Here is a 26,516-nt window from a genome sequence, read left to right as displayed (position 1 = left end):
TGTGGAAGAAGCCCAAGACTTGTATAGTACTGAAAAGCGGACACAAAGATGCTTCTGGATGCTGTATGGGCCAATATGGCTTTTGGATCTCGGGTGTCAAAAGACTCATAATAAGGTCACCTGATACAAATGTTTTGGTCCTTGCTGTTCACTCTTTTTCAAAAATGGAACACATAGATAACATGTGGATTGAAACAGGCACCATTACCAGAACAACTGACAAGTTTTGCTTCACACCTGTGCATGAAATCTGTGGCGTACTCACTCCTGACTTCTGCAATGTACTTCCTGCTATATACATGATGTGACTCTGTGTTTAATTTCAAAGCAAAGGGAGCTTACCACTTCAGAGATCTTGTCAAATTGGGGGAGAGTGAGGGGCAAGCCACAATATCTGCAGCAAGGAAGTTGGTAGCAGTGCTGTATGACCACAGCGAGAAAGAAAAGGTGACCCAATGCATGTGCCTCAATCAAGCCCTCAAAAAGGGCAAGTCACTGGCCAAACTCCCACCATGTGAGGACAGTTTTGAAAAGCATGTCAAAAAAGCATCTTGGCAAACAAAGATTTGGATGTTTTTACACATAGGCAAACCAGATATTGGATCATCATTGCAATATGGATAGGAAAATGTGGATGATGAACTACTTCCTGTATTCTTCAAGGGCCCAATGGCATCTAAGCTTCTATAAGACCTTATATGTGCCTGTACTGGTAGGGGTCACTGCACAATCAACTGTGGCTGTAGTCTATAGTCATAATAATCTTTCCTGAACAGAAATGGAGCAATATACAGACTTTCCTTCCTACTGCAGTAATTTGTTTATTAGATAGACATGCAACTCAAGAGTATATTTGTGAAGTTTATGCTCGGATGCCAGAATTTTCCTAGGAGAGGTCCTGCCATCATCACAAGGAGGGATATATAAGGGATATAGAGAACAGATGTTCCTTGAATGATTAATAATTACATGACAATATGAAAATGATTTACATTATGTGTGATACTTTGTTTAAGGATCCAAAGATAGCCAAAGTCAGAGTTCCTCTCCCTAAGAACAGAAACTAAAATGGATAAATGAGGATACTGTTAATCAACTGGGCAAGAATCTCTCATAATTTGCATATGAATCAAACCTCTTTCTCCCTCCCAGTCTAGCTAAGGCCTTGGCTACACTTGGGACTTCCCAGCGCTGCCGCGGCAGCGCTGTGAAGCACGAGTGTAGTCGCGCCGCGCCGACATACTGAGCTCTCTCGCAGCGCTGTATGTACTCCACGTCTCCGAGGGGAATAGCTTGCAGCGCTGCGAGCGAGCGTGCAGCGCTGCAGGCTCTGATTACACTGGCGCTTTACAGCGCTGTACTCGCTGCGCTCAGGGGGGTGCGTTTTCACACCCCTGAGCGCAGCAAGTTGCAGCGCTGTACAGCGCCAGTGTAGCCAAGGCCTAAAAAGAATTCCAAGTTACCAAGCAAAGGTAATACCCCGCTGCCTATACAGATCTTGAACATAAGAACGGCCATACTGGGTCAGACCCAAGGTCCATCCAGCCCAGTATCCTGTCTTCCGACAGTGGCTAATACCAGGTGCCCCAGAGGGAATGAACAGAACAGGTAATCAATCAAGTGATCCATCCCCTGTCGCTCATTCTCAACTTCTGGCAAACAGAGGCTAGGGACACCATACCTGCCCATCCTGGCTAATAGCCATTGATGGACCTATCCTCCATGATTTATCTAGTTCTTTTTTGAACCCTGTTATAGTCTCGGCCTTCACAACATCCTCTGGCAAGGAGTTCCACAGGTTGACTGTGCGTTGTGTGAAGAAATACTTCCTTTTGTTTGTTTTAAACCTGCTGCCTATTAATTTCATTTGGTGACCCCTAGTTCTTCTGTTATGAGAAGGAGTAAATAACACTTCTTTATTTACTTTCTCCACACCAGTCATGATTTTATAGACCTCAATCATATCCCCCCTTAGTCATCTCTTTTCCAAGCTGAAAAATCCCAGTCTTAATCTCTCTTCATATGGAAGCCGTTCTATACCCCTAATCATTTTTGTTGCCCTTTTCTGAGTCTTTTCCAATTCCAATATATCTTTTTTTGAGATGGGGCGACCACATCTGCATGCAGTATTCAAGATGTGGGCGAACCATGGATTTATATAGAGGCTATATGATATTTTCTGTCTTATTATCTATCCCTTTCTTAATAATTCCCAACATTCTGTTTGCTTTCTTGACTGCTGCTGCACATTGAGTGGATGATTTGTTATTTGATCGACACACATGACATTTTATCGGAAGCGCTGTAGAGAACAGAGGATAGGCATGATATACTCACGGTAGCCTGTGTTGCGGAGGAGATGTACGGCAGCATTTTGTATTAGCTGGAGTTTCCTAAGTGCTGAAGATTTCATGTCCAGGTATATCACATTGCTGTAGTACAGCAAAGAGATGATGAAAACATGAATAACTGAGTCCAGGTCTTGCATTACCTTCAACTGTTGCAATGTGAGAGCTCAGCATCATTGAGGAATCCAAGAGTTCCCCTAGACTGTGGACTGAATTGACCAATTGTGGATGTGACCCTTGAATCAAAGAAGACTGCATCATGGCTGCAAATGGCTCAAAATACTTTCCTCTGCCCACCAGCAACACCTCTGTTTTGTTCAGTTTCAGCCAGTTGTTCTTCATCCATGAGCTGAACTCATTCAAAGACTGACCATCCTGGCGGTAGTGATGTGGTGAAAGATAGGTAGAGCTGTGTGTCATATGCATATTGCTGGCACTTGAGTATTTGTTGTCTGACCAGTTCATCTAGTGTTTACATATATGTTGAAAAGAACCAGAGAGAGAATTGATCCTTATGGACAGTGGTACTGGAACTAGGGATGTTGGAGGTGCTGCTGCACCCCCTGACTTGAAGTAGAAATAACAGACACCAAATACATGGTTTCCATGATCAGCACCTCCACTATAAAAACTATTCCAGCACCCCTGCTTGTGGAACCCCACAAGTGAGGGGTCTAGTGGTAGAGGTGCAATTTCCCATCATTACTATTTTTGTACACCCTCCAGGAAGGACTCAAATAACTGTAGCACATTACCCTGGACTTCTGTTACCGCTCTTAGGCAAGACAACAGTATCTCATTGTCAACAGTGTCAAAGATTACAGACTGGTCCAAGAGGATGACAATGGTAGTCTTTCCTCTACCCATAGATGGGAGATCATCCATCAGTGCCACTAAAGCAGTTTCGGTTCTGTATCCTGGCCTAAATCCAGATTGTGCCAGCTCTAGAATGTTGGCTTTAGTTAGATTGAGCTTGTAGTCAACCTTTGACTAGCTTCTCTATGAGCTTGCTCAGGAATGACGGATTTGACACTGGGAGATAGTTGGCTAGGACTAAAGTGTCCAGGGTGGATTTCTTCAGTGTAGATTGGACTATTGCATATTCTGTGGCAGAAACGCATTTAGTAAGATCCAGGCTTTAATTGCAGTACTGAAATGATGATGGTACTTTAAGACCTATAAGACTCCTTGGCTGCAGTCTGAATGCTGGAACCTGAGAAATATGGATATGTAAATTGGTCCTAAAATGTTTTTCCCAACATTTGGCTCATGAATTGTGATCAGTGCAATTAGACTGGATAACTGCAGAATAAGAACCAGTGTTAGCCAATCAGATTCCACTTCAAAACCTGTATTTTAAACAGAGGAGATCTGCAGTCCAGAGCATACTGTCACACTCAGGACAGAGTCAGCAGTACACTTTTCATTTGGAGGACGGGTTAGCTTGAAAGTGAACAAGTTTAATGAGGAAATAGATTTTAAGATATTATACTTGGACCTATTATGTTACCTGCAGCAATTTTAAGTTAAAAAGTCCATGCTTCAAATGTTGTCATTGTACAGAGGTCCACAGTTTCACATATTTCTATTGACATTGATCAGAACAATACTAATAGTTAAAGTGCTTTTCTACATGTTTTAACGAAAATATTATTTGACATTAAAGGATCCTTAAAGGGTTAGCATATATTCCTTTACATACACACGAAAATGATGGATATTTCAGAAATGCAGATAATAGTTTGATTGTAGTCTCCATTCAGCAAATAATTTCTCTTTCAAATCAATTTTTGGGAATGCAGAAAGGATTTATATTTGAGTAAGTATTCCACCTGAATGAGTTTCTTACAAAGATCTTGATTCTTTAGTTTGCATCCAGAATGCAGCAAAGATCAATTAATGCGGATCCAATTGAAAGATCAGGACCATATATACTGTCTGTATATTCTGCTTTCATAGATACAAATGATTTTAAGAAACTGGGCACTTTCCTTGTCTCCCTTGTTTTAATTTGCAGACTTTATTTTAGAATAGATAACCCCAGATAACATGAAAATAGTTGGTCTGCTAGTTACCGAGGCTACTGGTTCTCCTGCTGAAACCAACAAAACCCCACAGACAATTATGGAGTTTACTGGACTTCCCATTACCAGTAACATAATTTGATAATATAAATCCCTTCATCCTGGTCAAGGATTGTAACCAATCCTTAATTCCGCTGGGATTATATTAACAGAGCTGATCCTACAGTTTACAATTGCTCCTTTGTGGAATAGTTATGGGTCCTGAAATCACTTTCAGAACAAACCAAAAAAAAAAAAAAAAAGATTGTGGTGTGATGGTGAGCAGTGGGACACAATGGTGTTTGGGATGGTATACACATTTGGGATCATGCGATATTGCCAACTGTTATTACTTTAATATTTGGTGCTTTTAAACTCCTGCTTGTGGAATCAAGAGATTGCGGTTGCAAAGGCTCAGCAGCCAAAAGACAAATATAAAGAACACAGTATGTATTTTCTAAAATCTCATGATTTTAAAGTCCGTTTTTCTGGGGTCCGCCTCATGTATTTGATTGCTTGGGGCTGACTGACAACACTCATTTAAGGTTAAAGTGCTGTTTGAACATAATAGGGGATGCTTTTAGATGCGAGGTGAGGTTACTGTGCCAAAGTATTGCGTTGCTTCATGATCTCAACCGCTCTGAAGATAACCCAGCAAAGCCGCAAGGCTGGGAGGAAATGAATTGCGCACAGCGATCAGCGAAGAGGGTCCACTCCCCTTACTAACGAGAGTCAGTGATGGACTCAAAAAGAACAGGAGTACTTGTGGCACCTTAGAGACTAACAAATTTATTAGAGCATAAGCTTTCGTGGGCTACAACCCATGCCCACGAAAGCTTATGCTCTAATAAATTTGTTACTCTCTAAGGTGCCACAAGTACTCCTGTTCTTTTTGCGGATACAGATTAACACGGCTGCTACTCTGAAACCTGTCAGTGATGGACTCAGTGAGCCTATAAAGGGGAATTTAGTGTTTTGGCGGAACTAGCTTTGCCCTATTTCAAGATGGCTGCTCCCTTAATTTAAGCCTCTCAGGTTAAGGGGAAGTTTTGCCCTACTTCAAGATGGCGGCGGGCCGGCCTCAGTTCGGCGCTTTTAGTTGTGTTCCAAGACAGTAGCAACCGGAACTCAGCACCGCACTCCTTGCCCTGTTTTAAGATGGCGACGTCCCGACCTCAGCCCTTTACGCTGTCGACCGATTCCAAGATGGCGCCCCGCAATACACGCTGCGCTCTCGAAGCTCCCCGCCCCAGCTACCTCCCTGAGCCCCTCCCCTGCGCTCGGGCTTCTGACCTCACTTCCGCTTGTGCAGCAGCCATTTTGTCTTTCCGTTGCTGCTGCCCGAGCTTCTCCCTCCCTCCCGCCGCCGCTGGCTGGGAAACTCCAGTTCCCCCCCCCGGGCCCAGCTCCCTCCGGACCCGCTGCCCAGGGGGGCCGCTGCCCTCAGCCTCCCTCCTCCTGACCAACCGCTGGCCAGGTTGCCTCGGACCCGCGGATCGGCGTCTCTCGCCCCCTCCCCCCAGCGGCGCATGCTCCGCCGGGCCCCCGCCCGCGCGGACACCCCGGTAGCCCCCCCCCCACCCTAGGGGCGCCCCTCAGTGCCTGGCCACGGGATCCCCCAGCTCTTGGGGCGACGCCCCAGCCCCCCTCCCCACGCTGAGCGCCCGAGACGCTCCCTAGGGGCTGGGTGCGGAGGGGGCGCCGGGTCCCAGCTGCCCCTACCGAGGTGAGCGGCTGAGACGCCCCGCGAAGGAAAGCGGGGGACTGGCTCGGCAGGGGCCCCGCCGCCCCCGGCAGCCGCGGAGCCGGTCCTGCCCAGCCCGGCGGCGCCATGTCCAGCGAGGAGAGCTACCTGGCCATCCTGCGCTACCTGACCAACGAGCGGGAGCCCTACGCGCCCGGCACGGAGGGTAACGCCAAGCGCAAGATCCGCAAGGCGGCCGCCTGCTACGTGGTGCGCGACGGGACCCTCTACTACCAGCGGCGGCAGCGGGACCAGCAGCGCTTCGCCGAGCTCGAGGTGGTGCTGCAGGCCGAGCGCCGCGCCCGCCTCATCCGCGCCGCCCACCTCGGCCCGGATGGCGCCCACCGCACCCGCCTGCAGACCTGGCAGGGACTCTCGCAGCGATACTGGTGGAGAGGTGAGGCGGGGCCCTGGCCGGGAGAGGCCGCCCGGGGAGAGCGGCGGGGCTCAGCCGCAGCAGGAGGCGGGGAGCGGGGTCGCGTGGTGGGAGGCGCCCGGACGGGGCCGATCTCTCGCAGCGGCGCGCTGAGCCCGCTCGGGGATAACGGGCAGGGGAGAAGAGCACCTGCTGACTGTCCTGAGCGGCTCTCTCGCTGCCGCCGCACGTGGAGCCCGCCCAATGGGGTAGGTGGGGCCGGGCGCGACATGCAGCTGCCTGCGGGAGCCAGCCAGCGTGTCTGGGCGGGGCTCCGGTCGGGAGCTCGCCAATCCCTGGAGGGTGTGCGGACCCCAGTGGTGCTCCCCAGCCCACGAGCTTAGCGTCCTGGTGAGCTGTGTCACAGAGCCTGGGCATCTGTCAGGCAGGGGACCTAGGAATTGGCTACACCTTTACCAGCATGTTAAGTACATTTAGAAGCAGGATTCTTGTCAAACAGTCAGTGGGGCCAATGGATGATGAGGTATTAAAGGGGCACTCAAGAAAGACAAGGCCTTTGCTGAGAAGCAAAACACATTTTTGCATTGGATTTCACTGCAGTGGATGTGAGGGAGATTCCCATGCCTGTGTCATTCTTTTTAGGTGACTGAGCTGAGGAATTGACCTAGAATTGAGGTGTCAATAAAGAAGGTTTTAGAACAAATTGGTAAATAGTAATAGGTCCCGAACCCGATAGTGTTCAATAAAGAGTTCTGAAGGAACTCACATATGAAATTGCAGAACAATTAACTGTGGTATATAAGCTATTACTTAAATCAGCCTCTGCACCAGATGACCTGAGACTAGGTAATGTAACACCAATTTTTTTAAAAGTTCTAGAGGTGATCCTGGCAATTACAGGCCAGGAAGCTTAACTTCAGTACAGGGCTAATTGGTTGAATCTATAATGAAGAATAGAATTATCAGACACATAGATGAACATGATATGTTGGGGAAGAGTCAAAAAAGCTTTTGTGAAGGGAAATCATGCCTCACCAATCTCTTAGAATTCTTTGAGGGGGGTCAGCAAATGTGAACAAGGGGGAATCCACTGGATATAGTGTACCTGGACTTTCTGAAGGCTTTTGACAAAGTCCCTCACGAAAGGCTCTTAAGCAAAGCAGACAGTGATAAATAATCTGGAAAAAGGGGTAAATCGTGATGGTGGCAAGGTTTGTAGACAATACCAAATTATTCAAGATAGCTAAATCCAAAGCTGACTGTGAAGAGTTACAAAGGGATCTCATAAAACTGGGTGACTAAGCAACAAAACAGCAAATGAAATTCAATATGGATAAATGCAGAGTAATGCACATTAGAAAACATAATCCCAACTGTACATATAAAATGATGGAGTCTACATTAGCTGTTACCACTCTAGAAACAGATCTTGGAGTAGGAGCGCCGGAGCGGACCACGCCATGTGGTGCAGCCCCCAATCCCGCTCCCGAGTGGGAGCTTACTTGCCGGCTTAAAACGGCTCGCGAGCCGTAGTTTGCCCACCCCTGGGTTAGAGAGTAGCATAGTCAGCCACCACTAATATGTATTTATTTCCCATTTGGATCACCCAAGGCCCCTCAACGTCCATGGACACCCTCTTACAGATTTCTTCATTTATAGGTAGCAGCATCATGGGTGGTTTATAATCCTTCCCTCAAGACTAAACTTGCCCAGTTTTTTAACCTTTCCTCATAGGTCAGGTTTTCTAAATCTTTTATCATTTTTGTTGCTCTTCTCTGGACTCTCTCCAGTTTGTCTACATCTTTCCTAAGTTGTGACACCCAGAACCAGACACAGTATTCCAAACCGAGACCTCACCAATGCTGAGGAGACCAGGACAGGTACCTGCCGTGTCTTACATACAACACTCCTCTAAATACACCTAAGAATATTAGCCTGTTTGCAACTGCAGCACATTGACTCGTATTCAATTTGTGATCCACTGTAATCCCCCGATTCTTTTCAGCAGTACTACAACCTAGCTATTTATTCCCCATTTTGTATTTACACATTTGATTTTTCCTTCTTAAGTAAACTACTTTGCACTTGTCTTATTGAATTTCCTCTTGTTGAATTCAGACCAATTCTCCAGTTTGTCAAGGTTGTTTTGAATTCTAATCCTGTCCTCCAAAGTGGTTGTAACCTCTCCCAGTTTGGTATCATCCACAGATTTTATAGGCATACTCTCCACATCATTAAAGAAAACATTGAATAGTACCAGATCCAGGACTGACCACGGTGGAACCCCACTATATATGCCTATCCAGTTTGACAGTGAACCATTGATAAATACTGTTTGAGTAGTCTTTCAATTAGATGGCGTTTCCCTAGTTTGCTTATGAGAGTATCATATGTGTTTAAAACATTAGTAAAATTAAGATATGTCATGTCTACTGCTTCCCTCCCCTTCTCTCGCCCCCCACCCCCTTTCAGTAGGCCAGGAAGGAAAGACCTAGAAAGAAATTAGTTTGGTTGGCATGATTTGTTCTTGACAAATCCATGTTGGCTCTTCCTTATAACCCTATTATCGTCTAGATGCTTACAAAGTGGTTGTTTGATAACTTGTTCCAGTATCTTTCCAGGTATGAAAGTTAGGCTGACTCATCTATAATTCCTCAGGTCCTCTTTGTTCCCCTTTTTAAAGATGGATATTATGTTTGCCTTTGGGACCTCACCCGTCCTCCGTGAGTTCTTGAAGATAATTGCTAACGGTTCCAAGATTGCTTCAACTACTTCCTTAAGTACTCTGGGATGAATTTCATCTAGCCCTTCTGGCTTAAATATATCCAACTTCTCTAAATAGTTTTTAACCTGTTCTTTCCCGATTTTGGCTTACGCCCTTTGTTATTAATATTAATTGTGTTGAATATCTGGTCACCGTTAACCCTTGGTCCATCTGTTTTTCTGTGTTGTACATTGCCTAGCACAATGGGGTTTTGGTCCATGACTAGGTCTCCTAGGTAGTACTACCATAGAAATAATAATGTTTAGTCATTCCTCGTATCTGTTTATTATGGGACAGCTTTGGATGAAGCATTCTTATAGTTAATTTCCAGTGGCTATTGCTAGCTCTTGAGGGGCAGGGCTGGGATGTGCCTTAAATCTGTATTTCCTGGTTCACAGGCTTAAGTGTACATACATTTGACATTCTGGAAGGGTATGAGGGATTGCCCATCAACCCTGACTCTGAGTTACCCAAGTTTTGAGCCTGTGATAAACAGTTGGGTTTGGCATCATGATCTTCTGAAGGTCAGCAGGCACAGGTTCTCTTTTTGCACTAGCAGGAGAAATTAATTTGAATTGAAGACTGTGAGTATGTTTACACTACGAGTGCTACAGTGGCACAACTGCATAGTAGATCCATCCCCTCTAAAGGCAGTGGCTAGGTCGACAGAAGAGTCCATCTGTCAACCTAGCTGCATCTGGAGTGGGGGGCTAAGTCAACATAACTATGTCGCACAGGGCACAACATTTTTCAGAGCCTTGAGCGATGTAGCTAGGTCAACTTAAGTAATGAGAATGCCTTGGGAGCTGCCCTAAGACATTTAAATCTAAGTACTGTTAATTCAGGTGCCTAATCTCAGCTGCAGGTGTTGAAGTATTGGGAATATCTTACACCCAGACCCCCTAAACTCACATGGAGCCCCATTAATTTCAACAAGTCTCCATGTGGACATGGGTCCACATGCATAGAGCCAGTTGCAGGATCAGTGTCATAGTTTGTAAAGCTAGGTTCCTTTGGAATTAAATGCTACATAAATGTAAGATTGGAAGAAGCAGTCATGCACAAGTCCTTCTGGAATGATGTTTGACCTAATAAGTCTAACAATCTTCAGTACTTCCACCAAGAATGAGCTGTTAATAATCAGTTGATTAAATGAAAAGAACATCCACTCACTCAAGCCCTTAAAAGCAATGAAAATGGCCACTTACATAGTTATCCTCTTTTAACATACCTTGAACCTCACACATCACATTCATCATTTCACTGACCATCTCCACTTCTAAATAAATCCCATATACCTTCAACATTTCGACAGTTATACAATTCAGGCGCTATATTCTTTACCCTCACACTGTAATAAAACCTTAACTTTGACATCAGCAACATACATGTCTGTGAGGCATCTGCATACTTGTGAACTATCTAATGTGGTGTTTTATCTTTGGGATGTATGATGAATAGTGAGTTGCAGACAGGTGAAAGTATAATCCAGGAATCTTTGAATGCTAGTGTGCTGTTCTAACCAATGGACGTTCTTTCTTTAAATTAATCTGACATAAAGGCTACAAAAGCTAGAGTTCTGAAGAAGTATCTAAGACTGTTCTTGTCCCAGTGAAAACTATGTGAGGTAGGGAGTAAACGTCTTTACATATGGTTTGTGATATTTTATTACAGCTGGCTGAAATTTTGCAATTTCAGTTTTGATGTAAAATTGCAACCAAAAAAACTGACAAAATTTTCATGAATCCCCATCCCCACTTCTCAATTTTTAGGCCAGCTTTATATATTTTCCCTTGGGGAAAGTTGAATTTAAATGACTTGTAGATTACAAAAATAATTGTTTTTTTGATTCTTGGGTTATTTCTGGCTTTACAAACTGGGTTGAAGGTGACGGCTAGTGGCGTTCTGTTATTTTCTTTGTTGGGCCTGTCCTGTAGTAGGTGACTTCTGGGTACTCTTCTGGCTCTGTCAATCTGTTTTTTCACTTCAGCAGGTGGGTATTGTAGTTTTAAGACTGCTTGATAGAGATCTTGTAGGTGTTTATCTCTGTCTGAGGGATTGGAGCAAATGCGGTTGTATCTTAGAGCTTGGCTGTAGACAATGGATCGTGTGGTGTGTCCTGGATGGAAGCTGGAGGCATGTAGGTAAGTATAGCGATCAGTAGGTTTCCGGTATAGGGTGGTGTTTATGTGACCATCGCTTATTAGCACAGTAGTGTCTAGGAAATGGACCGCTTGTGTGGATTGGTCTAGGCTGAGGTTGATGGTGGGATGGGTCATCTCGATTATCACTTCAAACGTTTTTTGCCTCTTACAGTTGGCATGGTTACTTCCACCTTTTCATGTTCTCTGTATATATAAATATCTTCTTTCTGTGTGTTCCATTCTATGCATCCGATGAAGTGGGCTGTAGCCCATGAAAGCTTATGCTCAAATAAATTTGTTAGTCTCTAAGGTGCCACAAGTACTCCTGTTCTTTTTGCGGATACAGACTAACACGGCTGCTACTCTGAATACTAAGGATGTAATACATCAGTAAAATGACAGATTGCCCTTTCTCATGTGTGTTATGTAAAATAGATGACTAACATAAACTAATGACGCTTTCATTAATACTTTTCCTTAGGTGTTCTTAAGCAAGTTAAAGATTACATTAAAGAATGTAGCAAGTGCCAGGAAAAGCTAGATCGTTCTAGATCCCTGTCAGATCCTTCTGAAATGCTGGAGGAGCTAGGACTGGACACAAGATCTCATGAAGACAGTAATGAAACAGATGATGAATTAAGTAACACTGCATCAGTCCCAGCTGCATCACCAAAACCCGTGAAAAAGAAACCAATAGCAAAACATGAGCTTGTATTTGTAAGTAGCATTTTATCTACTTGTAAAATTATAAGATGTTAATTTAACAGTCTTAGTCAAATTATTTATCATAGCTCTTACTAGTGCAATATGATCTGATACTAAATTTCACTGAATGTTCAAGTAGAATAGAGCATATTGCAATGTTTAGAAACTGGATCAAATGAGTGTCTAAATATCTGGTTTTCTGTCACCCTACTCTTCATTTTTGTTTCACAAATGATTGTGTGTGTAGGAATTAAAAAAAAAAAAAAAAAGTTCCACAGGTTTTTTATTTCTATATATTTTTCTTTTTCTCTCTCGTTTTGTCTGTTTTTGCATTGTGCGAGTATAATTTTAAATGTCTAAAAGGGACAGTGGTAGCAAATTGAAACAATTCATTAAAAGTCTTGTTTTTTCAGATGAGCTGATCTTTTTTTTTTTCAGGGTGGACTTGATTTTTATCATAAAAGTGCATTCTTAATACAGTAACTCCTCACTTAATGTTGTAGTTATGTTCCTGAAAAATGCAACTTTAAGTGAAACGGTGTTAAATCCAATTTTCCCATAAGATTTAATGTAAATACAGGGGATTAGGTTCCAACAAAAATTTTTTGGGGCAGACAAAAGGCTTTATATACTGTACAGTACTGTACTGTGGTTGGGAGGTGCCCCTGGCTTACCGCACACAGGCACAGCCCGCTACAGGCAATGACACTAGGAAGCACCTTGCGCAGCAGCAGCGGCAGCTTCCCCCCAGAAGAACAGGCGCCGACTTTGCTGGGGGATGCTCCAGGCCCGCCTCTTCCCATCCCTGCTCCACTCCAGGCCCACCTCTTCCCACCCTCACTCCACCTCCTCTCCAGAGCACACCATGTCCCCGCTCTTCCCCCTCCCTCCCAGAAAGTCCTAAGCGCTGCCAAACAGCTGTTTGGCAGCGGGGGAAGCGCTGGGAAGGAGGGAGAGGAGACGGAGAAGAGGAACTTGTGCAACGCTCCCTTGTAAAGTCACTGCTCTTCCAAGCACTGGACAGATCAGGCAGCCAAACGACGTTATAAGGGAGCATTGCACAACTTTAAACGAGCATGTTCCCTAATGGAGCAGCGACGTAACTTTGAAACAACATTAAACTGGAGGACGTTAAGTGAGGAGTTACTGTACATATTCGTCACAACTCAGAGATAGATGTAGGTTTCATTTTTAGAAGGTACACACTATATGTTTTTAAACAGTGATTTATTTTGAAAACTTTTCAGATTAGTTTTACAGCTATATCAGAAAACGAATGATTGGTTATTTCATTTACCAAAGGTAATTGAAGCAGATATTTATGAAGTCATTGGGAGGTGAACTATCTCCAATTCAACAGGTTAATCATTAATATTTGGAGGATTTTCTTGCCATGCTGTATTAGGAGGAGAACATCACCAGACAGACATTTAAATTGTTTTATTTAACTAAAACAACAACGTTAAGTATTCTGGATTTTTTTTTTCTTCAACAGCAAACATATGCTTTTTTTGTTAAAATATTATATGTCCCTCGCTTCTCACATTTATCTCCAGACTTCTTCTCCTTGTCCAGATCTATTCTGCCCCCAACAATCTTCTATTCTATTAATTGAAGTTTTGAAACTTTGTACTTTTAGAGAGAGGTAAGGGATTGTCTCTGTGTACACAAATTTGCAGAGGGACAATAGAGTTGAGGTCTGTTATTTCTCACCTCTATATATTTATTTATTTAAAAACATTTTTGCTGTTAACAAGCATGTTATCTCTGGAGAGACAAATCCAGAGTTTGAGAACTGCAAAACTAAGCATCTCTGATGGTATCTTCTAGACTGAGTACTGAGTCCCATTGGGTAGATAAGATTGAAAGATTAACCTAAATAATCTGTACAGAAGCCTGTGGAACCCCATAAGATTGGGTCCCTAACCCATGAACTATTGGAACTCATTTACAAAACTTTTCTTAAACATTACATGACTATTGTCTCATACTATAGAATTAGAATTTATAATCCCTATTCCATGATGACAAGTATCAGAGGGGTAGCCGTGTTAGTCTGAATCTGTAAAAAGCAACAGAGGGTCCTGTGGCACCTTTAAGACTAACAGAAGTATTGGGAGCATAAGCTTTCGTGGGTAAGAACCTCACTTCTTCAGATGCCAGTAACTGGCATCTGAAGAAGTGAGGTTCTTACCCACGAAAGCTTATGCTCCCAATACTTCTGTTAGTCTTAAAGGTGCCACAGGACCCTCTGTTGCTTATTCCATGATGAGATATCTTTGAGCTGTAATGTATCTTAATTAAAACTATCTTTAGATATGTGTTTTCCTCAAAAAGCATTTTATCAAAAAAATCTGATTTAAATTAAAAAAATATGATTTTTTTATTAAAAAAAAACCACATTGATTTTTATCCACCCTGTCTTTTTTCCAGAAAAGAAGAAATGTCTAGTGCTCAGTATGAATGCTTAAAAAGATAAATGTAAAGCAGCTCTTTGTAATGGATTTGTTTATGGCAGGTTGATAGTAAAGGCCTTGTGAAGCAGTCTTCTTCAAAACATTCTCTGTCAGTTTTAAACCAACTGAACCAGCAAAGGCTTTCCAATCAGTTCTGTGATGTTACTCTGTTGATTGAAGGAGAAGAGTACAAAGCGCACAAATCTGTCTTGGCAGCCAACAGTGAGTACTTCCGGGAGCTTTTCATCGAAAAGGGCGCTGTCTCCAGTCATGAAGCAGTGGTGGATCTTTCAGGTAAATAGGCTCCAATTTCAAAAGATTTTAAGCAGAAAATGTTAAGTAAGGCTTAGTGAATGTGGTGTAGTAGCTTCTGAATATGTAAGGAGACTGAGCATTTGAGCTCACTTCTTGATTTAGAAATGTTGTGGGGTTTTTGGATTTTATGCTAGAAGAAACCATTGTGATCATATAGTCTGACCTTATGCATAACACAGACCATAGAATATCAGCCAGTAATTCTTGTGTAGCCTTTGAATAACTATTTTTTACTCTGCTTAGTTGTGTTCATGCTTCGTATTGGTTTATTGACTTTAAAAGCAGGCAAATGCCTGAATATATAAAGGAACGTTCGTATCTTCTGGAAGAGTTCTTTTGCCCGAGCAAACACTTTTGGTCAAGTGGCATGTTATACAACTATAGGCAACAGAAAACTTGACCCTTCAAGTCTCTTGAAGCCAGGAGAATATTAATAAAGCTTCAAAAACTGTGTTTTCATGACAGAAGTTATTGTACATAGCACATGGGTGAATGCTTGGTATGTTGGTCTACTAGTACTGGCCTTTCTTCTTGTTTCCTCTCCAATTCCTATCCTTCTGTAGTTTAGATGGATGAACAAATTGACTTTTAGCATGATAGTCCAGAAGCTGCCCAAAGGTAAGTTTCAGTGGTTCTCATAATTGTGGGTAGAAAAATATACATTTTAAATTAAGTTATTCAGTATAAGTCTCTTGAACCCCTGTCACTTTTTCCTCTCTCTTTTCTCTCCTCTTTCTCTCATCCTCTATCAATTTTAATCTTACTCCTCCTACACTTTTTCCTTAATGCAAGAGAAGCAAAAAGATACCAATTAATTTAGGGCCAGGATTTCTATTTCAGAAAGGGTAGCGGTACCAAGCTTTTTTTAGAAGCAGTTTAATAAAAAACTTAGTTGTATTTAATATTGTGATCCTAGTGTATTTGAATCTGCAGGCTTCCATGCTGGGAGAACACGTCTGCTCATGAGTGAGATACTAATTGAAACCATATGCAGCTGCTGCATCAGCTAGCTGATAGACATTACTCTAAAGCAGAGACCCATCCAAATTAAGGGGGGGGGGAAGAGATTATGGATTAGCTTGGAACAATTTGGTGATTGCTATTTGTTTTCTATAATCTCACTTCTTGTATTACTCTATACAGGTTTTTGCAAGACAAGTTTCCTCCCTTTACTGGAATTTGCTTATACCTCAGTGTTAACTTTTGACTTCTGTAGCATGGCAGAAGTTGCCATGCTAGCCCGGCATCTCTTCATGTCAGAGGTCTTGGAAATCTGTGAAAATGTGCACAAACAGATGGAAGACAAACAAATCACAGTGTACCAAAAGGGAGATATTCACACTGTAGAGTCTACACAGAGTTTACCGGAGCAGAATGCAGTTGAAACACAGCCTGTGGATAGTGTTGAACAGCCTTTACCTACAGAAGTGGTAAACAGTGAAGTAGTAGGAACTATGAATGGAGCATCTCCCAGTACTGGACAAGAGGAGGCAATAGCACTGCAGTCTGACCCTCAGACTTCAGAGCCTACAGGGGATATAACTGATAGTCTTTCAGAGCCTACAGTACAGTCTGTTTATAGTGAAACAACTGGAAATGAAATAAAAATAGAAATGGTACAGAGCATTGCAAATAACATTGTTTCTGTCATGCAGTCTGAGCCTCCAGTGGCAGAGGACATGGAAACATGCTCTCCGACAGAAGTTGAGGCCGATCAGAATGAGAGCAGCACAGCAAATGCAGAAATCACTTCCGAAGAGTCTTTAGAAGCACTTAAGCAAAAACGTGGCAGGCCATGTAATGCAGAGGGAACTCCAGTGTCACAACCTGAGAGCATCGTCTGCAGCCAAGATGATACTTATAAAAGCAAACTTCGTCAGCGTTCTGTTAGTGAGGGTGGATATATCAGATTGCACAGGGGAATTGAGAAAAAGCTACAAAATAGGAAGACAAACCCCAAATCAGCAATACAGCAGGTATGAGAAATATCTTTGCTTAGTATCATAATCTAGTTTTCAGCGGAAGAAAATCTCCTTTGTTTTCAAAATAATGTAAAAAGACCACTTTCATTTCACTTCTAAGCAACACCTTGGACAGATAAATATTAATGTTAATACAACATTAGTACAGATAAAATAATCGCTAATACATGTGACAGATATATGTGTGAAAACAACCAATATACAAATTTCTTGCAGTATGGTGATCTTAGTCAGCGTTTCTCAAATGCAGCCACCAGGTTGTTGTTTTTTTGCTTCCACAGCCTCCTGGGCAGTGATTGAGGGGGAGGAGGGCAAAGCATTCACCCCTTCCCTGGGGCCACCAGCAGGGGTTGGGCCCTGCCCCCCTCTGGAGCCACGAACACCAGAGGAGCGGGCAGAGAAGCGGGCAGCCAGTGTGAGTTTCCCCCCTTTCCCAGAAGCAATGGGGCTTGGGCTTTTGGCTTTAGCCCTGGGGCATTGGGCGGCAGGCTCTGGCCATGGGGCTTTGGGTTCCGGCCACGGGGCTTTGGGCTCCATCTCCGAGCCGTGGGGCTTCAGGCTCCGGCCCTGGGCTCACCCTCCACCCCCTATCGCCCATGGCCCCCTGCTGCCTCCCTACACACCTCTCCAGTCAGAGCTTAATTTGTCCCCTGGCTTGCCAGGGCTGAGTAAGTCTGCTGTGAAAAGCGATATTAACAAACCTACAAATATCAGTTTTCACAGGAGCAGACTTACTAGCTAGCAAGTCTAAAAACAAAAGAAACAACAACAAAAAAAGAGAAAAATGTTCAAAGCACCTTATTTTGTTTCTATTCTGTTTAGGTCCAGTAAAGAATAGAGACAATTGTACATTTATTTTTATTATTGAGTCTGAAAAAAACCCATCATAAATAAATTACAATGATTTGGACATGGATATGTGTATATTTATTTGTTTTTCCCAAAGTTAATTAAGTGTTTTAGGAAAAATTGTCAGAGCAGCCACCAGCAAGAGTTGGTGGCTGCACTCTAAGCCCACCAAAAAATTTCTTGTGAGAATCCCTGTCTTAGATTTACTGTTGGTCCGGCACATAGATATTTTATATGCTAAAAATATTCAGCTCAGTTTGAGTAATTTTTTATGCCTTTTTATGCTATAGTTGAAGATGTATGTGCTCCCCTAAAAGTTTCAAAACTGAGATTATTTTTAGATGGGGTGTGTATGTATGGGTGGGGAAACCCAGCTATTTAAATATATCTGACCATTTTACCAACAAGTCTCCAAATTTTGGAAGCTTGAAAATGAAGTATATTTTACGAAGTCTGAGACTGTTAGTTACATCACTGTATATAGTTCCTTAAATGTGGCCCTAAATCAGAGCATTGCCAACCTCACTATTAAGATTGCAGATTGAGACAATTCTACTTATAGATTACATGAGGATTTGAGTGAAGAACATCTAAGGTTGCAAAGTTGAGCACTCATATTCGGAAATGACAAAGTTAAGGTTGTTTGGGCAACCTAAATTCAGCCCCTTTGTGTGTATGTATTTTGATAGACTTTAATTACACAGTCACATGCATTTTTTCCCCAGACAGGACCCACTGCCTCTCTTTAAGAGCACAGGATGGACAGCTTTCACTGAATTCAATATTTCTTTTAATAAAATTTGCATCCCAATATCTTATTTACTACACACCATCTGCATTGGATACAGAATTAATAATTCTTCTTGGGGCTCCTTTATAGAAGCTCTCACTTTAGTATCTAAGTGTTTCACAAACACTAATGAATTTATCTTCACATCTCTGTGAAGTGGTGGTATTATTCCCATATAACAGTTGAGAAACTAAGGCACAGAGGATAAAGCCTACACAATCAAAAGTGTCCCCTAATTTTGAATGCCTTGAGACACTTGGGGACTGATTTTTTTTTTTTTTTTTTTTCTTCAAACTTTTCAGTTTTCAAGTGTAGTTTCCACTTACTTCAGTTGCAATTGTGAGTGCTAAGCTCTTTTGCAAATCTGGCCCCATTTGTGTTAAGCACCCAGAAAATGAGACAGTGAAAACCTGACACATTTGATTTAAGTGACTTACCTAGCATCACATAAAAACTGTAGTAGAAGCAGGGATAGATTCCAGTTTTCCTGGGCAACATTCAGTTGCCTTAATCATAAGACCATCCTCTCTCTTCCTTCAGTCCCATGCCACGTTCACTATTCAACCCTTCCAACTTCTCAGGGCCGGCTCCAGGCACCAGCCCAGCAAGCAGGTGCGTGGGGCGGCCAAGGGGAAGGGGCAGCACGTCGGGCTCTTGAGCGGCAATTTGGCGGCGGGTCCCTCTCGGAGGGAAGCACCTGCCGCCGAATTCCCGCTGAAGAAGAAAGCGGCGCGGTGGAGCTGCTGCCAGAGTGCCGCCGATCACAATTGCGATCACGGCTCTTTTTTTTTTTTTTTTCCCCCGCTGCTTGGGACGGCAGAAACCCTGGAGCCGGTCCTGCAACTTCTGCAACAAATGGGGAGTCATACAGACAACAGTTTCGTTCACTACACAGTTCTGATTCTCTTTCTGAGCAGTCCTGTGCACTGAATGAGACAGAGGTCTTGTGAAAAAAATAGTATGTGATCATGTAATTAATTAAATACTATCAAAAATGCATATGCACAAGGGGCCAACTTAAGATGGTATGTGCAACCTTAATTCTGGTATTTCCTAACTTGAGTGTTTTAATTTGCATCTTTTTAAACATACTTTTAATATAGACTTTTTTGTACATGAGTGCCTAAGTGTTTAAGAAGAGCAAACAAAAAAAATTCCATCAGATGGAACCATAGTCTACCCCCACATGAGTCATCAATAGGATTGAAACCTTAAGATCCACAGCCCAGTCCTCTGCCACTTGAGCTAGTAGAATAACTGTGGTGGTAGCAGTAGGAGGTGGTTATCCTTGTGCAGCAGCCATACTTTGCTAGTGGGTTTCACAGATATTTACTGACAGGAAAGGAAATCTGCATTTTGGCAAATCTGCAACTAAAGTGTTCTTAAAATGAACAACATGTGCTGGGTCATCATCCAAGACTGCTATAACATGAAATAAATGGCAGAATGAAGGTAAAATAGAATAGGAGACACAATTCAGGAGTTCAGGACCCAAATTTAATTAACGCATTATTTTTTTAACGAGTGTCATCAGCATGGAAGTATCCTCTGGAATGTTGGCCAAAGCAGAAGGGACATACGAATGTTTAGCATACCCGGCACGTAAATACCTTGCAACGCCGGCTACAAGAGTGCAATGCAAACACCTGTTCTCACTTTCAGGTGACATTGTAAATAAGAAATGGGCAGCATTATCTCCTGTAAATATAAATAAACTTGTTTGTCTTAGCAATTGGCTGAACAAGAGGTAGGACTGAGTGGACTTGTAGGTTCTAAAGTTTTACATTGTTTCTGAGTTATGTAACAAAAAAAATCTACATTTGTAAGTTCCACTTTCACGATAAAGAGATCTCATACAGGTACTGAAGTGCAGTGAATTGAAAAATACTATTTCATTTTTGCAGTGCAAATATTTGTAATAAAAATAATATAAAGTGAGCACTGTACACTTTTTATTCTGTGTTGTAATTGAAATCAATGTATTTGAAAATGTAGAAAAACTCCAAAATATTTAATAAATTTTAATTGATGTTCTATTATCTAACAATGCAATTAAAACTGCGATTAATTGCAATTAATTTTTTTGTTAATCACATGAGTTAATGGTGATTAATTGACAGTACTAGTTTCTCCACCCACCTCGCTCCAGTTTGCTCTATCCTCACTACTCAAAATACATTTGTCATGGACTACAGACTGTCTTCGTACACCTGACCTACTGACTTGTGAACCATCACATAGCAGGCATAGACTCAACTTCTTCCATTCCACATGTCTCTTGCTGTCCGGAGATTATCAGCATATTGCCTTGCCATATTTTTAATTCATTCTGACCCTCTGACAGTCCATGCATCCACTATGGTCCAGCAGTTTATGCATTTGATTTTTTTAAAGTGCCTGTTCTATTATACTAGGCATTCTTAATAAGTATTAAACATATATTTCATATAACTATTTGTGAATCAAGCAATCTGTCCTCACCCAAAAACTAACCAGCTGAAAAACTTGTAGAGGTTCTACCTTTGTCACACTGCTCTTCTTCTCAAAAGCCGGAGACAATACATAGACTTGAATCACACTTTCTCGTAAGACACAGCCTATGCAGGAGTTTCATTCCTGAGACTTGTCTACAGAATGTAATAGTCCCTGTTTAGCAATTGGTAGCTATAGTGTAGCTGCACTGGGCTGACTCCTAAAGTATAGACATGGACATGAAGGGGTTTGCACCATTGAGATAACTGTGCTAATCTGCTTCAGGCTGAAATTGAACTGGGAGGATAGATGCTCTCAACCCTGGAATGTGCCCCATATTTAGGTAGGGATGTGGATTTGCACAGACAGCAAAGAGTTCAGGAAAAGAAACTGGAGCACAGTCTGTCCTGAGACAGTCTCTCAGCTAGTTTACTTGTTATACTTACCTAGACTTGATACTTTACTACTACTGGGAGGGTGAGAGTAAGAATAATTTCAGGGGCTGTCCTGTATATCTTACTATCTCTCAAACTGAGAGCTTTTCTTTAAGTGAATGGTAAAAATAAACTAGCCCATCTGGTTTAGCTGGCTGTATTTTTAGAAAAGGAAACAAAAAACTCTGAGAAGGGAACATGAGTGAAGAACATAATTTAGCTGACTCAGTCTGAAACAGAGGAGACGGTGGTCACTTGAAGAAGTGGAGGAAGCTGTGTTCTCTGTCACTTAGTTTTCCTAAAACAAAAGATCTGCAATTTGTAATAATCACTGCTTCAAAGCAGGCATATGCACTAAAAACTCAGATATTGATCCTTCAATCTAGATGCTACTAAGGTGGCATCCAGTTTATGGTAAAACATTGTTCTTAACATATGATCTGCAGTGTCATTGTGGGTTCAATTTTCTTTTAAACGGTTACTAGAAACTTAGTGCAATTTGTTAACACTAAAGTAATTACTGACAATGTAATAATATCTAGCTCTTATATAGTAATATTAAAAGTAATATAGTAATGAAGGTTGATGCTTAAAAGCAAGCATAAGACAGAACATAGTACTTTTTATTAGAAACCATCATTGTTTTCCAATTAGGTTGCCATGAAGTTAGTGCAAAGAGGGAAGAAGATGAAGCAGCCCAAAAGAGAGACCACAGAAAACAATGAGGTGGAAGCTCAGATCAAATGCACTGAATGTGGGATGGTTTTTCAGAGGCGTTATTCGCTTATAATGCATACACTGAAACATGAAAGAACTAAAGATTACAAATGCCCGGTATGTCTGTCTTTTTAAATTTTTCAAAAATTCCTCTGAGTTGGTAATTGCTCTATGTGCTAACAGCAACCTTAACATTTATTTTTGTCTTATGGATTTAGAAAAGTCTGGAAGTGAATGTTATTGGGAACTGATCCAATGCAAAGCTGTTTCTGCCAGTAGTTGCCTCTGCCACTATTTTAATATTTACAACTAATAAATTAAGAACCTTACCTGAAAGTTGAGATGTAATGCATATTTATAGTTTTAATAGCCCCATTTATAGAGTAGTTAATCATATTACTGTGATTTCATGTTTATTTATAAATGTGAAGCTTTTATGCAAAGGTTTCTTAAAACAAGATAATTCAACAGTTTTGAAATAATTTAAGAAAATAATGTACATTATAGCTCCATGTATTTTCTTTCCTAGCTATGTAAAAAAGAGTTCCAGTATGGTGCCTCTCTACGTGCCCACCTTGTTCGACATACCCGAAAAAATGAAGTGAGCACTGCAACTGCTAGTATAGAAGAGACGTCAGTAGTGAAAGGCAGAACTAAGCGGGAGTTTATATGTGATATATGTGGAAGAACTCTACCCAAGCTCTACGCTCTCAGAATACATATGCTCAAACATACAGGTGTAAAGCCACATGCATGCAAGGTAAAGAAAATACATCCTTTCCTGATGTCTTAGAAATTTGTAATGACTTCTTGATTGACTAGTAACTACCCTGCACCTTACAACCTAGGTTAATCTTAATCATTTCACAGTGCTTGTGTGAAAAATAACTAATGTAAGAACTTTGATTTAAATATATTTTGAGATTGAAGGGGAATTAGAGGGAATATAATTTCCCAAACTGGAATTTGGCTGGAACACTAGAGTTAATGCCCCTTCTCCCAAGATGTCTTGGGATTTTTCATTACAAATGGTCAGGATCTCTGTTTTTATGATGTATCCAAAGATGACATCTCCAGCAGCATAATGTCCTGCAACCCCAGGCTCAGAAGTTGGTTCTGTGTTGATTCAAATGGAGGAGTGCCCATCCAGTGATTTACTAGCACTAGTCTTGGGTTTTCCTTTGTTCTCCTTTTGATACGCTAACCCAGCCTGACTGCTTTGATGGAACAGCATGCCATGTTACAAACATGTCATATGGTGTGATGGTGGTTTGAATGACAACTACCTCAATGTTCCATACTTATCTGGGAAAGTGGCCTTTGTCCAAATATGCCTATGGCTACCTCTGCAACAAGAAATAAGGCAAAATAACCAGAATGTTAAGGACAGAAAATTTTTTTGCAGTTTGTACAGTGCTTTCCTGCCGACACGAAGCCACAAGCGTGATCAGCTAGGTTTCCCAAGTAGCGTACTTTTTTTTTACATTACATTTGAAGAGAAGGTAACATTTATGCTTTGAAAAATCTATGATGAGATGCAATACTGTCTTTGTCTCAATGACTTGTAAATTGTATGATTTATTTAATCTTATATACTTTATCCAATTGAGTTTTTTCTTCATAGGTCTGTGGAAAGGCATTTACCTACAAGCATGGATTAAAAATGCACCTGGCTCTCCATGAGACACAGAAGCAATTCAAATGTGACTTGTGTGAAAAGTCTTTTGTCACAAAACGGAGTCTTCAGGAACATATGAGCATTCACACAGGTAAACGGTGGGCAAGAGTGGGAGTAATGAGAACCACGGTATGTTGATAAATACTTTGGGGAATATAAAAGTTAATCCATTAATTCTGTTGACTTCTGTAGATAGGGTCATAAGAACGGCTATACTGGGTCAGACCAAGGGTCCATCCAGCCCAGCATCCTGGCTGCCGACAGTGGCCAATGCCAGGTGCCCCAGAGGGAGTGAACCCAACAGGCAATGATCAAGTGATCTCTCTCCTGCCATCCATCTCCACCCTCTGACAAACAGAGGCTAGGGACACCATTCTTTACCCATCCTGGCTAATAGTCATTAATGGACTTAACCTCCATGAATTTATCTAGTTCTCTTTTAAACCCTGTTATAGTCCTAGCCTTCACAACCTCCTCAGGCAAGGAGTTCCACAGGTTGACTGTATGCTGTGTGAAGAAGAACTTCCTTTTATTTGTTTTAAACCTGCTGCCCATTAATTTCATTTGGTGGCCCCTAGTTCTTATATTATGGGAACAAGTAAATAACTTTTCCTTATTCACTTTCTCCACACCACTCATGATTTTATATACCTCTATCATATCCCCCCTTAGTCTCCTCTTTTCCAAGCTGAAAAGTCCTAGCCTCTTTAATCTCTCCTCATATGGGACCCGTTCCAAACCCCTAATCATTTTAGTTGCCCTTCTCTGAACCTTTTCTAATGCCAGTATATCTTTTTTGAGATGAGACCACATCTGTACGCAGTATTCAAGATGTCGGTGTACTATGGATTTATATAAGGGCAATAAGATATTCTCCATCTTATTCTCTACCCCTTTTTTAATGATTCCTAACATCCTGTTTGCTTTTTTGACTGCCGCTGCACACTGCGTGGACGTCTTCAGAGAACTATCCATGATGACTCCAAGATCTCTTTCCTGATTAGTTGTAGCCAAAGTAGCCCCCATCATATTGTATGTATAGTTGGGGTTATTTTTTCCAATGTGCATTACTTTACATTTATCCACATTAAATTTCATTTGCCATTTTGTTGCCCAATCACTTAGTTTTGTGAGATCTTTTTGAAGTTCTTCACAGTCTGCTTTGGTCTTAACTATCTTGAGCAATTTAGTATCGTCTGCAAACTTTGCCACTTCACTGTTTACCCCTTTTTCCAGATCATGTATGAATAAATTGAATAGGATTGGTCCTAGGACTGACCCTTGGGGAACACCACTAGTTACCCCTCTCCATTCTGAAAATTTACCATTTATTCCTACCCTTTGTTCCCTGTCTTTTAACCAGTTCTCAATCCATGAAAGGATCTTCCTTATTATCCCATGACAGCTTAATTTACGTAAGAGCCTTTGGTGAGGGACCTTGTCAAAGGCTTTCTGGAAATCTAAGTACACTATGTCCACTGGATCCCCCTTGTCCACATGTTTGTTGACCCCTTCAAAGAACTCTGATAGATTAGTAAGGCATGATTTCCCTTTAGAGAAACCTGGTTGACTTTTGCCCAACAATTTATGTTCTTCTATGTGTCTGACAATTTTATTCTTTACTATTGTTTCAACTAATTTGCCCGGTACTGACGTTAGGCTTACCGGTCTGTAATTGCCGGGATCACCTTTTGAGCCCTTTTTAAATATTGGCGTTACATTAGCTATCTTCCAATCATTGGGTACAGAAGCTGATTTAAAGGACAGGTTACAAACCATAGTTAATAGTTCCGCAATTTCACATTTGAATTCTTTCAGAACTCTTGGGTGAATGCCATCTGGTCCCGGTGACTTGTTACTGTTAAGTTTATCAATTAATTCTAAAACCTCTTCTAATTACACTTCAATCTGTGACAATTCCTCAGATTTGTCACCTACAAAGGACAGCTCATGTTTGGGAATCTCCCTAACATCCTCAGCCGGGAAGACTGAAGCAAAGACTTCATTTAGTTTCTCCGCAATGACTTTATTGTCTTTAAGCGCTCCTTTTGTATCTCGATCGTCCAGGGGCCACACTGGTTGTTTAGCAGGCTTCCTGCTTCTGATGTACTTAAAAAACATTTTGTTATTACCTTTGGAGTTTTTGGCTAGCTGTTCTTCAAACTCCTTTTTGGCTTTTCTTATTACATTTTACACTTAATTTGGAAGTGTTTATGCTCCTTTCTATTTACCTCACTAGGATTTGACTTCCACTTTTTAAAAGATGCCTTTTTATCTCTCACTGCTTCTTTTACATGGTTAAGCCAAGCCACGGTGGCTCTTTTTTAGTTCTTTTACTGTGTTTTTTAATTTGGGGTATACATTTAAGTTGGGCCTCTTTTATGGTGTCTTTGAAAAGTGTCCATGCAGCTTGCAGGGATTTCACTCCAAGGAATTTGTAAAAATGTTTTTATGTTCATTGGACACCCATTCAAGAAAGACGTTTACATTCATTTTAAATTTCTGTTTGGACTCTAAGACAAAATAAATCTACAGATTTATTATTTTATTTTTGATGCCCTCTTTACAGACATAGAATAAAACAGGTCCTTGCCTTGAACTACCCATCTAAATATAGGTAGACATGGTCAGTCCACTTTTTGTATTTATACCTGTAGCTTTTGCATATCAGAAATGGGG

The 26,516-nt window shown here is 41.6% G+C and overlaps 1 protein-coding gene across 1 annotated transcript in view; it reads left to right on the top strand.

The window, feature by feature from the left end:
* The first annotated feature begins 6,242 nt into the window (after positions 1-6,242).
* Positions 6,243-26,516, top strand: part of ZBTB11 (zinc finger and BTB domain containing 11) — a 34,594-nt gene continuing 14,320 nt past the window's right edge. Inside the window, exons 1-7 of the mRNA XM_065405008.1 lie at positions 6,243-6,552; positions 11,921-12,156; positions 14,663-14,894; positions 16,059-16,891; positions 22,097-22,276; positions 22,689-22,919; positions 23,784-23,928. Coding sequence (XP_065261080.1) covers positions 6,243-6,552; positions 11,921-12,156; positions 14,663-14,894; positions 16,059-16,891; positions 22,097-22,276; positions 22,689-22,919; positions 23,784-23,928 — 2,167 coding nt within the window. The remainder of the gene's footprint in view (positions 6,553-11,920; positions 12,157-14,662; positions 14,895-16,058; positions 16,892-22,096; positions 22,277-22,688; positions 22,920-23,783; positions 23,929-26,516) is intronic.

This window comes from Emys orbicularis, chromosome 1 (genome assembly GCF_028017835.1).
Source record: "Emys orbicularis isolate rEmyOrb1 chromosome 1, rEmyOrb1.hap1, whole genome shotgun sequence".
Taxonomy (NCBI): Eukaryota; Metazoa; Chordata; order Testudines; family Emydidae; genus Emys; species Emys orbicularis.
Note: the sequence above shows the minus strand (reverse complement) of the source record. Positions and strands in the feature narration are given on the sequence as shown.